Genomic DNA, 14,034 nt, shown 5'->3' on the forward strand with positions numbered 1-14,034 from the left:
GATTTCATATTTGCATGGGATGGGCTTCACATGTAAAGTAAAGCTGCTGTGGTCGGGGTAGGCTATGTAATCTGAGTGTTCTTCGACGTCTTCTAATGACAAGTGAGACTATAGCATTTACATATACAGGTCACCTGAATGGGCCTATGTGAAAACCATTGCAAGGAATAGACGATGGTAATAACTGAAAGCATGCTTAATGATAAATTCAGATTGATTTGGCACTGGCAACAAAACACATAGGCCTATTCTACAGCTGTGATTAGGCTACTTGAAAATGTGTCATTTATTTTGTGCGTAAAATAAAACTGGTTACATTATAGCCCGATCAGTAAGAGGCCAATGTCAACTGTAAATCCAAATCTAGGGTTATTGTAGTCTAGACAAGCCAAATATCCTGAACACAGACATCTGCGGCACATTTGTTCAAATAAGAGACTATTTAAAAGTATGGCTGATGATTAATTGTCGACTAAACGTGACATTTTTGTGACATGTAAAGGGGGCCTTTAATTTAATTCAATCATTGCGAGATGTGCGCTTATGCCAATGTGGCATCAACGTGTTGAACGATTGTATCAAACCAATCCAAATTCATGATTTCCTATGTGGGAAAAATGGCAATACCAATACCGTTGTTTGATAGTGAGGAAGAATCAAAGACAATTGGCTACACAATGTTGTTTTTGCTGCGATTTTGGACATGCGACGAATGATAGAAATACTAAAAAAAAAGCGTAAGTAGAAGTAACAAGAATTAACCTATTTACCTGGTCGAGAGGAAGATTGATGATTTCGCTTATGGGTTGCAGCAAACTGGATCCAGTGCACGCCGGGGACACGGTTTCAGTAGCCATGATTCAGAACGTTGAGAGAGTCCTCTGCTCTTCTTCCCCTCTGACAGTGAATCCTAGATTCGCCCCGACTCTGATCCTACATCCACCGCTGTAGCTGCTGCTGTTTGCTGCTGGCCACTACTGGCTGTCGGTTGCGCTACAGCACGGTCTAGGCGCAAATACTTCCCAAATCAACCATAATTTGGGCGGGGAAGGATTCGACTCATTCCCGCTCTACGCAATGGTTTGCGAAAATATCAGCACCATAATCCAATGTAAAGGCTAGACAAAATAGGCCCAAGTGCCACTGAATTAAAATAAGAAAAGGCCTAAGTTGTTCTTTTATTCTCTGTTTCCAGTTGAAATAGGCTTTTTACACGTGTTATTTTCATTTTTCCTGTAGTCTAAAATATATATATTTTTCTTTATAAATAGCGGACTATAAATATTATATTAAACTCAGGTGCGCCGTGCTCCTTGCGCAGATGCTCGGCTACATACCTCGCGCACAGTTTACTGAACGCAAAATAATATGCTGCGCTGCCGTCTTCTCTTCTCGTCCCCTAAGGGAAACACTTATTATTCACCCCAATCCTGCAGGTGGCGGAACAGAAATATCGGAAACGACACTATTTCATAAAATCATACAAGGAAGACGTAATCCCGCCTTCCTTTGCTTTTTTAACATTTTCATTGGCTGACGTTCATCACATAATGTCAACTTCCGGCTTTGAAAATCATATTTTCCTGTCCAAGAAACGTGAATTTGAGATAAACAAACAAACGTGATATTTAATTTAGCTACAAAACGTTCGAATGTAGCTGGCTATGGTGAAATGCGTGGTTCTGGGGTATCCTAATCGAAGCGACAATAATAAAGGAGCGTTTCCGAATCGACCTATAAGGTTTTTACATTTTCCTAAGGACCAGACTCGAATAGAAGTGTGCCTTGCTGCCCTGCGAAAGACGGAAAAGTAGAATTCAACGGAGGAGCACATCATATGTGAAAAACACTTTCTGACAGACCACATACATAATTCGTGGATGAAGATGTTGCAACGGCTAAGCACGGGAGGATACGCTCATGATTTCTTTGATTGATAGCTTTCTTATCGCAATGATTGTAGTCGTTGTTTTTAGGAATCCCTGTCTACATATATTTTTATGATGTGCCAGCCCGAGACTGAACCATCTGCATCAATGTAAGGTAACTGCTCTCTAGCCTTTATGAAATATAATAAGCATTCTTCCTTTTGTGTTTTGAACTACAGGTACTTGCATTCTACACTTCTGAGCATCTCTCTTGGTGTTTGAAAATAACGAGGCCTTTTTAATAAATCGCATAAGTTGCATGGACTCATTGTGTTCAGTAGTAGTGGTTAACATGATTTTGGAATGACTACCCCAACTCTGTACCCCACACATACAGACAATTGTAAGGTCCCTCAATCGAGTAGTGAATTTCAAACACAGCTGTAAAACTGTTTTTTTTTTTTTTTTAATTTAAAATCTTGCCACCACATGGAGAATGGGTAGAATTGTAGGAGATTAGCTGTAAAACTGTAAAAAAAAAGAAAATTGCTGTGCCTTATGGCAAAATGAGTAGAATTGCATGAAATTTGTCATAAAATTGCAAAGATGTCTCTTCTCCCCATGGTAAAATGTTCAGAATTGCAGGAAATTCACTTAAATGTATTGTTTTTCTCTCCGCCATCAAGAGACAGGGCCACTAAAATGTTTTGTAGTGGGGGTGGGGACAACAAAATCTCGCTTAGGGCCCCCAAAAGGCTGCCTGCATTGCTAATGGCATCCTATGCCCTATTTAGTGCACTACTTTTGACCAGGGCCCATAGGGCTCTGGTCAAAAGTAGTGAACTACACTGAGTGTACAAAACACTTGGTAGTACAAGAGTAGTTTATTTTCATATCCAGATATTATAACTGCCACTAAATCCATAAAACACACAGTGGTTTCTTTTTATAATCAAGATACAGTGAATGTCTATTAGCTAACTAAAGTACTAGAATATACACAGTGTTCAAAACATGCTCTTTCCATGACATAGACTGACCAGGTGAATCCAGGTGAAAGCTATGATCACTTATTGATGTCTCTTGTTAAATCCACTTCAATCAGTGTAGATGAAGGGGAGGAGACAGGTTAGAGAAGGATTTTTAAGCCTTCAGACAATTGAGACATGGATTGTGTATGTGTGTCATTGAGGGTCAATGGCAAAACAAAAGATTGAAGTGCCTTTGAACGGGGTACAGTTTCCTGTGTGTATCAAAATGGTCCACCACTCAAAGGACATCCAGCCAGCTTGACACAACTGTGGGAAGCATTGGAGTCAACATGGGCCAACATCCCTTGGAATGCTTTCTACACAAAGGCCGTCATTGTGAATAAGAATTTGTTCTTTACTGACCTGCCTAGTTAAATACATGAAAATATATAATAATAATAATGTCTAAATATCCTATATTATTCTACGTATCCTATAATATTCTACTGTATCTTGTTCTATGCCGCTCTGACATCGCTCATCCATATATTTTTATATTCTTAATTCCATTCCTTTACTTGTGTGTTATTGGTATATGTTGTGTGATTGTTAGATATTACTTGTTAGATATTACTGCACTGTCGGATCTATAAGCACCAGCATTTCACTACACCTGCAATAACATCTGCTAAACACGTATATGTGGCTGATTTGTTCTGAGGGCAAAAGGAGTGCAACTCAATATCAGGAAGGTGTTCCTGATGTTTTGTAAACTCAGTGTATGTAGGGAATAGGGTCCCATTTGGGATGCAGATAATGTTGAATCAATGTTTTGGCTTTGATAAAATATTTCCCTTTTCCCTACTGTAGCCAGTGCCACTGAACACACCATTTGTCCTCCAGGATCTGTCCCTGGCTCTGTTGACCAAGAAGTTCCTAAGGCTATTGTGTGGCATCCATCATGGTTTCATAGACCTTAACCTCGCGGCAAAGAACCTCATCACAAGCAAACCGAGGGTCTATGACCTCACCAACTGCCTGGAGGGGACCAACCTTATTCAGAAACAATCTGCCAACAAGATCAAGTGGTTGTGAGTACTGCGGTTTCAACACACAAGCTCTTTGCCAGTCTGTGCTCCTACCTTCTGTGCTTATTTGTCTGTTTTGATAGGATGTGTTCATGCAGGGTGGTATTCATTAGGCACCAAATGGAAGAAAACAGACTGAAATAGGGAGGGACTAGGACCTGAACTTGTCCAGTAAGACACATTTTTTTCTTCAGTTGCAAAACGTTTAGAAACGTCTTCCACTGCGTGCCCTAATTAATATGTGACTCCTGTCCTTGAGCTGTTGTTGTCTATTAATGTTATGTGTTAAGTCATGTTTTGTGTGGACCCCAGGAAGAGTAGCTACTGCTTTCACAACAGCTAATGGGAACCTAATAAAATACCAAGTCCAGATCACCCTGCATGGTAGCAATGGGTTTGTCTGTATTCTATAACTGAGTGTGGTATCATCCTCTCCCTCCCTAGAGGTCCATGTCCAGTCACCAGTCTTGTGGGGCCGAAGCAGAGGTTTTAGCGGGAGCTGCAGAACCTGAAGACGGTGGAGGAAAGTCTGGATGAGCTCATCAAGACCTGTGCACAGCAGCTCTTTGACATGACGGACAGCCTAGACAACAGAGAATATCCTTTTAGAACATAAACACGGTAAAAAACTGTTGGTCACTAAATCTGTCTAGAAGGACCATGTAAAAGCGGTCGGCTGGTAGGCCCTCGCCCGTCTGAGCGGTCGGCTGTGAATGCCCTCGCCCGTCTGAGCGGTCGGCTATGAATGCCCTCGCACTTCGGAGAGGTCGGCTGTGAATGCCCTCGCACGTCGGAGCGGTTGGCTGTGAATGCACTCGCACGTCGGAGCTGTCGGCTGTGAATGACCTCGCCCATCTGAGCGGTCGGCTGTGAATGACCTCGCCCGTCTGAGCGGTCGGCTGTAAATGCCCTCGCCCGTCTGAGCGGTCGGCTGTGAATGCCCTCGCACGTCGGAGCGGTCGGCTGTGAATGCCCTCGCACGTCGGAGCGGTCGGCTGTGAATGCCCTCGCACGTCGGAGCGGTCGGCTGTGAATGCCCTCGCACGTCGGAGCGGTCGGCTGTGAATGCCCTCGCATGTCGGAGTGTCGGTTGTGAATGCCCTCGCCCGTCGGAGCGGTCGGCTGTGAATGCCCTCGCCCGTCGGAGCGGTCGGCTGTGAATGCCCTCGCCCGTCGGAGCGGTTGGCTGTGAATGCCCTCGCCCGTCAGAGCGGTCGGCTGTGAATGCCCTCGCCCGTCAGAGCGGTCGGCTGTGAATGCCCTCGCCTGCTGGAGTAGTGTTTCTCAGGGGAGTAGCTGGGCCGACTCGGGGAGTACCAGTAGTGATTGTGCTCCCGTGAAGGTGATGATGGCTTTAGCCGGAGGTGCCTAGAGTTGTGGAGGTCAGGAATGTAGCGGCTGTACCGGTGCTCCCTCGGCAGTGACTGAGGCCGGGTGGGCCTAGAGTACTCCCTCCTGATCTCTTGCTGCTTGTGACATAGGTACTCGTATTCCCTCATCAGCTCCCAACTGGTGAGTGTGTGGTCACACTCTGACCACTGAGGAGGCCTGGAGCAGGGCTGGTAGTCTCTTAGATGAGAGTGGTGTGTAGGGCCTTGCAACTCATCTTCCTCCGGTGCATGATGGCTTTGTGTGTCAGAGTGGGCTGAGGTGGGTGGTGACAGCAGCCCCATACGTCGTAGGGATGCAGGATAACTCGTCTGCATCCTGGAGCGTGAAAACGACTCCTCTTCTGGGTACTTCAACATCTCAACTATAGCAGGTCAGAATCTGGTGATACGAAGGACATTGTGAAAACTATAAGTTGCTAAGTCCGGTTAGAAGGACCATGTAAAAACGGTTGACTGGTATGCCCTCCCCCATCTGAGCAGTCGGCTGTGAATGCCCTCCCCCGTCTGAGCAGTCGGCTGTGAATGCCCTCCCCCGTCTGAGCAGTCGGCTGTGAATGCCCTCCCCCGTCTGAGCAGTCGGCTGTGAATGCCCTCGCCCGTCTGAGCAGTCGGCTGTGAATGCCCTCGCCCGTCTGAGCAGTCGGCTGTGAATGCCCTCGCCCGTCTGAGCAGTCGGCTGTGAATGCCCTCGCCCGTCTGAGCAGTCGGCTGTGAATGCCCTCGCCCGTCTGAGCAGTCGGCTGTGAATGCCCTCGCCCGTCTGAGCAGTCGGCTGTGAATGCCCTCGCCCGTCTGAGCAGTCGGCTGTGAATGCCCTCGCCCGTCTGAGCAGTCGGCTGTGAATGCCCTCGCCCGTCTGAGCAGTCGGCTGTGAATGCCCTCGCCCGTCTGAGCAGTCGGCTGTGAATGCCCTCGCCCGTCTGAGCAGTCGGCTGTGAATGCCCTCGCCCGTCTGAGCAGTCGGCTGTGAATGCCCTCGCCCGTCTGAGCAGTCGGCTGTGAATGCCCTCGCCCGTCTGAGCAGTCGGCTGTGAATGCCCTCGCCCGTCTGAGCAGTCGGCTGTGAATGCCCTCGCCCGTCTGAGCAGTCGGCTGTGAATGCCCTCGCCCGTCTGAGCAGTCGGCTGTGAATGCCCTCGCCCGTCTGAGCAGTCGGCTGTGAATGCCCTCGCCCGTCTGAGCAGTCGGCTGTGAATGCCCTCGCCCGTCTGAGCAGTCGGCTGTGAATGCCCTCGCCCGTCTGAGCAGTCGGCTGTGAATGCCCTCGCCCGTCTGAGCAGTCGGCTGTGAATGCCCTCGCCCGTCTGAGCAGTGCATTCGGAAAGTATTCAGAACCCTTCCCTTTTTCCACATTTTGTTACGTTACAGCCTTATTCTAAAATTGATTTTTTTAATGGTTCCTCATCAATCTGCACACAATACCCAATAATGACAAAGCGATATTAAGACCCTTTGTTATGTGACTCTAAATTGAGCTCAGGTGCATCCTGTTTCCATTGATCCTCCTTGAGATGTTTCTACAACTTGATTGGCGTCCACCTGTGATTAATTAAACTGATTGGTCATGATTTGGAAAGGCACACACCTGTCTATATAGTTGACAGTGCATGTCAGAGCAAAAACCAAGACATGAGGTTGAAGGAATTGTCCAATGAGCTCCGAGACAGGATTGTGTCGAGGCACAGATCTTGGGAAGGGTACCAAAACATGTCTACAGCATTAAAGGTCCCCAAGAACACAGTGGCCTCCATCATTCTTAAATGGAAGAAGTTTGGAACCACCGAGACTCTTCCTAGAGCTGGCCGCCCATCCAAACTAAGCAATCTGGGGAGAAGGGTCTTGATCAAGGAGGTGACCAAGAACCCAATGGTCACTCTGTGGAGATGGGAGAACCTTCCAGAAGGACAGCTATCTCTGCAGCACTCCACCAATCAGGCATTTGTGGTAGAGTGGCCTGTTAATCGAATACATTGTTATACCTGGGTCTCACAAAACAGGCAAACATAGAGATCTGCAAGTTTTTTTTTTCCTCAGGAAAAGTGGAAGTGGAAGCCACTCCTCAGTAAAAGGCACACAACAGCCCGCTTGAAGTTTGCCAAAAGACACCTAAAGGACTCTCATAACATGAAAAACAAAATTCTCTGGTCTGATGAAACCAAGATTGAACTATTTGGCCTGAATGCCAAGCGTCACGTCTGGAGAAAAGCTGGGTCCATCCCTACAGTGACGCATGGTGGTGGCAGCATCATGCTGTGGCAATTTTTTTCAACGGCAGGGACTGGGAGACTAGTCAGGATTGAGGGAAAGATGAACAGAGAAAACTACAGAGAGATCCTTGATGAAACCTGCTCCGGAGCGCTCAGGACCTCAGATTGGGGTGAAGGTTCACCTTCTAACAGGACAATGACCCTGAGCACACAGCTAAGACGATGCAGGAGTGGCTTCGGGACAAGTCTTTGAATATCATTGAGTGGCCCAGCCAGAGCCCGGACTTGAACCTGATTGAACATCTCTGCAGAGACCTGAAAATAGCTGTGCAGCTATGCTCCCCATCCAACCTGACAGAGCTTGAGGGGATCTACAGAGAAGAATGGGAGAAACTCCCTAAATACAGATGTGCCAAGCTTGTAGCGTCATACAAAAGAAGACTCGAGGCTGTAATCGCTGCCAAAGATGCTTCAACTGAATACTTATGTAAATGTGAGTGGAAGTTGGGTAGAGAGGAGAGGAGCAGGACAGCCTTTTTTCAAACACTAGCACCACCTTTTACATGGTACACTGGTATTTTAAGAAGCTAACAACACTGAGAATAGTAGATAAGGAGACACAACCCAAAATTAGCAAAATGCAGACTGATAATAAAATACTGTCAAAAAAATAAGAAAGTCACTCTTAGATTTACGCTGTGAATTAACCAACATTTTGGGACACAATGTTAGGATTATGCCTGTTACGATTGCACTGCGGAAACAGTCACCGGTCCTAAAGTACAAACAATTTGTGTCCTGCTGTTGTATCCTCTTTAATTGCCTCTGCACATTTGCATTCGTGACCCACCGAGACATCAGTGGTGTATCAAGGTGTTCCAGGAGCAGACGGTCGTTGCCATTAAGGCCCCGAAGAAGACCAAGCTGGAGCTGCCCACACCCAAGGAGGTACAGTAAGGAGGGCCAAACATAAACCTCCTTTACAGACCTGGGTCGTGTTCATTAGGGAACACGGTAGCAAAATGTGGTGCAATGAAAACTGCCGTTTCTTATTGTACAAGCTAATATAGTACGTTTCGGTTTCCACGGTTTTCTTCCGTTTCGTGCCTAATGAACACAACACCACTCTGTGGCTGTATATGCATGCTTATTCATTCATGACGCACTGACACAAACGTAACAGTTGCAGAATCTGTACAATTCTAAACCACTGAGTCTGATGTTGATTGGCTGAATTGATCACTTTATTGAATTGTTTCCATTTTAGAACAGCATCTAGATCCACCTGAAGGGAGGCAGGGGACCAATCAAAGTGTTGACCTGTGAGCTGGGCGGGCCTCAGTGTGACACACAGGGAAGTAGAAAGACCAGACTTTCTAGTTTTGGAGGAGAGATCATGCTTCTGCACACAGGTAACAGCTGTGCTTTTCAATCAGTCAAATTCATCAATTGTTAAGCTTTATTAATTTACCTATATGTAAAGTACATTACTTCCTTCCTTGAGATATCCTACTCTGTAAGAAAGGGATATTATGCCATGATTGGATTGGAACATTGAATGTGCTCCCCAATATGTTCACCAGAGGGAGCTGTTAACTATAAAATAGGTTTGTGAGATGCTGTATCAAATGAGGTCAGTTACTTCACAAAAGAAAGGTATAAACATTGATGTTTTGGTGTAGTCCAAATCAACTGTTAATTTCTCTCCTGTAGGGACCTCTGCATCACAGAATGCTGTACAGAGTGGATAGTCTGGCATCACACTGTCCTCATTGGACGTTTTTGTCTCACTGTTCGGACTGACAGATTCCACATTCTGCCATTGTAATTTTAGGAAGAGACCGTTTTTGTCAATTTTTGTAATAATTTCTCTGTGTAAAATCCCAAGGATTATAGCAAAGTTAAGGAATGGATTGTAAAAAGAACACGTAGGTTATTAAATTGCACGCTTTATTTTTATACATATTTAGTTAACAGGGGAAAGGGCCTCAGATCCACAAATTCCGTTCCACCAGGTGGCTGATGAGATATATTGGCACGACTACCGTATTGCATCTCCATCCCAAAGCCCTTGCTTGGAAGTGTACTTCGCCAGATTGCCAAGGTGGCAAGATAAACACATTATATGTTCTTTGTTTTTGTTTAAAAAAAAAAAAATCTGACCATGTTTTACATTTTCTTTTGAAAGTTTTACTTTTGTTTGTCTTTCCAATGTTAAAACAGTCTGTTATTACTAAAGAACACTTAAAATGTATCCTCATATGAATAAACGTGTGTGTATGTATACTTTTTTATATATAGTACCAGTCAAAAGTTTGGACACCTACTCATTCAATGTTTTTTTATTTATTTTTACTATTTTCTACATTGTAGAATAATAGTGAAGACGTCAAAACTATAACACACAAAAAAAGTGTCAAATCAAATATATTTTAGATTCTTCAAAGGAGTCACCCTTTGCCTTGATGACAGCTTTGCACACTCTTGGCATTCTCTCAACCACATTCATGATGAATATTTTTCCTACAGTCTTGAAGGAGTTCCCACATATGCTGAGCACTTGTTGGCTGCTTTTTAGTCCAACTCATCCAAAACCATCTCAATTGGGTTGTGGTCAGGTGATTGTAGAGGCCAGGTCGTCTGATGCAGCGCCACCACTCTCCTTCTTGGTCAAATAGCTCTTACACAATCTTTGCAGCAATTCAACCATAAAGGCCTGATTCACGCAGTCCTCTCTGAACAGTTGATGTTGAGATGTGTCTGTTACTTGAACTCTGTGAAGCATTTATTTGGGTTGCAATCTGAGGTGCAATAAACTCTAATGAGCTCATCCTCTGCAGCAGAGGTAACTCTGGGTCTTACTTTCCTGTAGTGGTCCTCATGAGAGCCAGTTTCATCATAGCGCTTGATGGTTTTTGCAACTGCACTTGAAGAAACTTTCAATATGTCATTTTCCGGATTGACTGACCTTCATGTCTTAGAGTAATGATCGACTGTCGTTTCTCTGCTGATTTGTGCTGTTCTTGCCATAATATGGACTTGGTCTTTTACCAAATAAGGATATCTTCTGTATACCACCCCTACCATGTCACAACACAACAGATGGGCTCAAACATATTAAGAAGGAAAGAAATTACACAAATTAACTTTTAACAAGGCACACCTGTTAATTGAAATGCATTCCAGGTGACTACCTCTTGAAACTGGTTGAGAGAATGCAAAGCGTGTGCAATGCTGTCATCGAGGCAAAGGGTGGCTACTTTGAACAATCTCAAATATAAAATATATTTTGATTTGTTTAACACTTTTTTGGTGACTACATGATTCCATATGTGCTACTTCATAGTTTTGATGTATTCTACAATGTACAAAAACCCTGGAATGAGTTGGTGTGTCCTAACTTTTGACTGATACTGTATGTCTTAACCCCTTTTTTTATATATATATATCCATCTGCAACATCTTGGCCATATACCTATTTACGAGGTACACCATTTTGGAAAGTTATTTATAACTAACTATTCATTAGATAATAGTTCCTATGGTGCACACCTGTTGCCGGAGCCACCTTATCTTCAACTTTTGTCGTAGCTGTCATTGCTAGTGAGTGTTGAACGCCAACTGAGCAAAGGTAAATCCATCTCTGCTCCTTTTCGCCCAAACATGCCCATTCACGCGTTCGTCCCGCCCCTTTCTATGTTCAGGTTGACGCTCCACTTTATGCGCTCAGTCACAGGTTGTTGTGTAAACTGGAGCTGGTGGGATAGATCCGGATAGATCACAGGGAGAAAGGGATTTCACATTGTTTTTAATATTTTTTTTTGCGTGGGCAAACTGTAGTATTTTATTTCTTCGCGGTGGATACAAGGATAACCCACAAATAAAGGGACGTTTTACTACTGTAGTTTTTACTGTATGTGGATCGACGCAGATACCGGAATGGCAGATTTGGGAGTAGCCTAACAAATCGTATGGCACACTTTGATTTATAAATCTTACATTTCCGTTGGGTAAACTTACTGTTTAATCAACAACAAATTGAGGAACAACGTATTTTATAGATATTAACGCATTTAAAGTGAGCAAACATGCCGCTGCCGGAGTTGATCACGGTTACGGAATTTGTGGCTGAAACTAACGAGGACTACAAAGCGCCCACAACCTCGAATTTCACCACTAGAATGTCCCATTGTCGGAACGCCGTGGCAGCATTAGAAGAGGTGGGTGCAGGCCATGGCAGTGTGAAAACGTAATATAATTGACTCGAAATGTGAAACGGTGTTCTTAGATTAACGTGTGCGTCTTTACGCACAAGGTAGGCCTAACCGCATTTTTACAGTTATTTGTCGAGTTCAGTTTCCCCGAAAGTGATCAGGCTAGACCTTCTAAACTCAAAATAGTAACGAAAAAAATATCCTAGTTGTGTTGAACCTCGGCCATGCCGTTCTCCACAAGTGTCCACCAACAAGTGCCCACACCATAGTTTATAGGTATTCCATTCTAAACCATTTAGCAATCCATAGACAAAAAAGAGTTGAAAATTCCCTTTGAAATATGTAATTATTGTAGGCTACAAAGGTCTCTGACTCGTGAAATAAAATGCCTTTCACCAGTGTGAGGAAGCTATCTTATCTATTTGACTACAAGGCTGTTTCACTTTGAAAACTGTGTGGACACTTCCATGTGTTAAAGAGGCTTGAGCATATTTTAAAGATGTCATTATTGTAGGCTACAAACATCTCTGTGACTTATGCAAAAATGCCTTACCCCAATGTGAGGAAGAGATCTTATCTGTTTGCCAGAGAGGCAGTTTCGCTTGTGTGTGGACACATCTACACATTAAAGAGTCTTGAGCCCTATACAAACTTTGAGTAGTACCACACCTTTAATGCCCAGTGGGTCCCTCACACATCCATATCCATTGAATTGGCTTTCTTTACTAGGTCCCAAATGGCATCCATATGGCTGGACTATTTGGGACATAACCCTTGTGTTGTTGGCATAAGGCCTACTGTCATACACAGTAGACCACAATGGGTGTTTTCTACGGTATTCCTGGCATCTGTTGGCATTCAGATCTGCTCCTGATTGTTCTCTGGAGATGTGCTGTTGCCCTGGGCCAGGCTTGTAATAGGCTGGTAATAAGGAAGTGATCTCTATGCCCCAGGTCAGGCAGGTGATAGGCTGGTAATAAGGAAGTGGTCTCTCTATGCCACCGATACACTACTGGCCTTACGGCAGGCTGTGTGAATCACTGGATTGTTGTCACAGTTTAGGGCCTATTCAAATTACGGCATACTGTGTTTGCACAATGGAGGAAGACACACACACACTGCTATATGAGAGGATCTGCTGCTGTGTGTACAGTGTTGCAGAATATACCACATGAGGAGAGGTGACTAGAGTGAACTTGTGTTAGAGTTACATTTAGTGGAATCTCTCAAAACAAGGAAGTGTTGTATTTCATTGGCTTTCTCTGTTTCACAACTGAAAGTCCAACATATTTTCCCCCACTGAACACAGTGTATATCAAGTTGGACAGAAACGCATACAGGCACATATGCTTCACTCAAGTCAAATTTTATTGGTCACATACACGTGTTTAGCAGATGTTATTGTGGATGTAGCGAAACGCTTGTGTTTCTAGTTCCGACAGTGCAGTAATATCTAACAATTTCACAACATATACCCAATACACACAAATCTAAGTAGGAATGAATTAAGACTATGTACATATGGACGAGCGATGTCAGAGCGGAATGGACTAAGATACAGTAGAATAGTATAGAATACAGTATATACATATGGGATGAGTAGTGCAAGATATGTAAACATTAAGTGAATGAGATACTGTAGAATAGTATAGAATACAATATATACATATGGGATGAGTAATGCAAGTAATGTAAACATTATTAAGTGAATGAGTGGTTAGAGCATTAGACTGGTAACCGAAAGGTTTCAAGATCAAATCCCCGAGCTGACAAGGTAAAAATCTGTCGTTCTGCCCCTGAACAAGGCAGTTAACACACTGTTCCTAGGCCGTCATTGTAAATAAGAATTTGCTCTTAACTGACTTGCCTACTTAAATAAAGGTTAAAAAAATATATATATTAAAGAATAGTATAGAAAACAGTATATACATATGAGATGAGTAATGGCAGATATGTAAACATTAAGTGACTAAGATACAGTAGAATAGAATACGGTTGCAAACCGTAGTCTGGCTTTTTTATGGCGGTTTTGGAGCAGTGGCTTCTTCCTTGCTGAGCAGCCTTTCAGGTTATGTCGATATAGGACTCGTTTTACTGTGGATATAGATACTTTGTATCTGTTTCCTCCAGCATCTTCACAAGGTCCTTTGCTGTTGTTCTGGGATTGATTTGCACTTTTCGCACCAAAGTACGTTAATCTCTAGGAGACAGAACGCTTCTCCTTCCTGAGTGGTATGACAGCTGCGTGGTCCCATGATGTTTATACTTGCGTACGATTGTTTGTACAGATGACCG

At 44.0% G+C, this 14,034-nt stretch overlaps 2 protein-coding genes, 1 long non-coding RNA gene and 1 pseudogene across 7 annotated transcripts in view; 3 read left to right on the forward strand and 1 right to left on the reverse strand.

The window, feature by feature from the left end:
• LOC110529444 (membrane-bound O-acyltransferase domain-containing protein 2) overlaps nucleotides 1-1,428 on the reverse strand; it is a 75,119-nt gene extending 73,691 nt beyond the window's left edge. For both annotated transcript variants that reach the window (XR_005052780.1, XM_036984827.1), the window contains exon 1: nucleotides 771-1,428. Coding sequence is in view for 1 of the 2 variants with exons in the window: in XM_036984827.1 (XP_036840722.1) it covers nucleotides 771-857 (87 nt within the window). In the remaining variant the exon portion in view is untranslated. The remainder of the gene's footprint in view (nucleotides 1-770) is intronic.
• Nucleotides 1,429-1,552: 124 nt separating this feature from the next.
• LOC110529189 lies at nucleotides 1,553-4,524 on the forward strand. Its single transcript, XR_005052782.1, has 3 exons — nucleotides 1,553-2,043; nucleotides 3,743-3,930; nucleotides 4,372-4,524. It is a non-coding gene; the product is annotated as an uncharacterized LOC110529189 (long non-coding RNA).
• A 3,411-nt stretch (nucleotides 4,525-7,935) lies between these two features.
• On the forward strand, nucleotides 7,936-9,788 carry LOC118936419 (annotated as a pseudogene).
• A 1,241-nt stretch (nucleotides 9,789-11,029) lies between these two features.
• Nucleotides 11,030-14,034, forward strand: part of LOC110529443 (arf-GAP with SH3 domain, ANK repeat and PH domain-containing protein 2) — a 45,355-nt gene continuing 42,350 nt past the window's right edge. The window contains exon 1 of one of the 4 annotated variants that reach the window (XM_036984829.1): nucleotides 11,030-11,745. In XM_036984829.1, the coding sequence (XP_036840724.1) occupies nucleotides 11,614-11,745 (132 nt within the window). In that variant the 5' untranslated portion in view covers nucleotides 11,030-11,613. The remainder of the gene's footprint in view (nucleotides 11,746-14,034) is intronic. The other 3 variants (XR_005052781.1, XM_036984828.1, XM_036984830.1) reach the window with 3 other exon arrangements.

Source organism: Oncorhynchus mykiss, chromosome 8 (genome assembly GCF_013265735.2).
Source record: "Oncorhynchus mykiss isolate Arlee chromosome 8, USDA_OmykA_1.1, whole genome shotgun sequence".
NCBI lineage: Eukaryota > Metazoa > Chordata > Actinopteri > Salmoniformes > Salmonidae > Oncorhynchus > Oncorhynchus mykiss.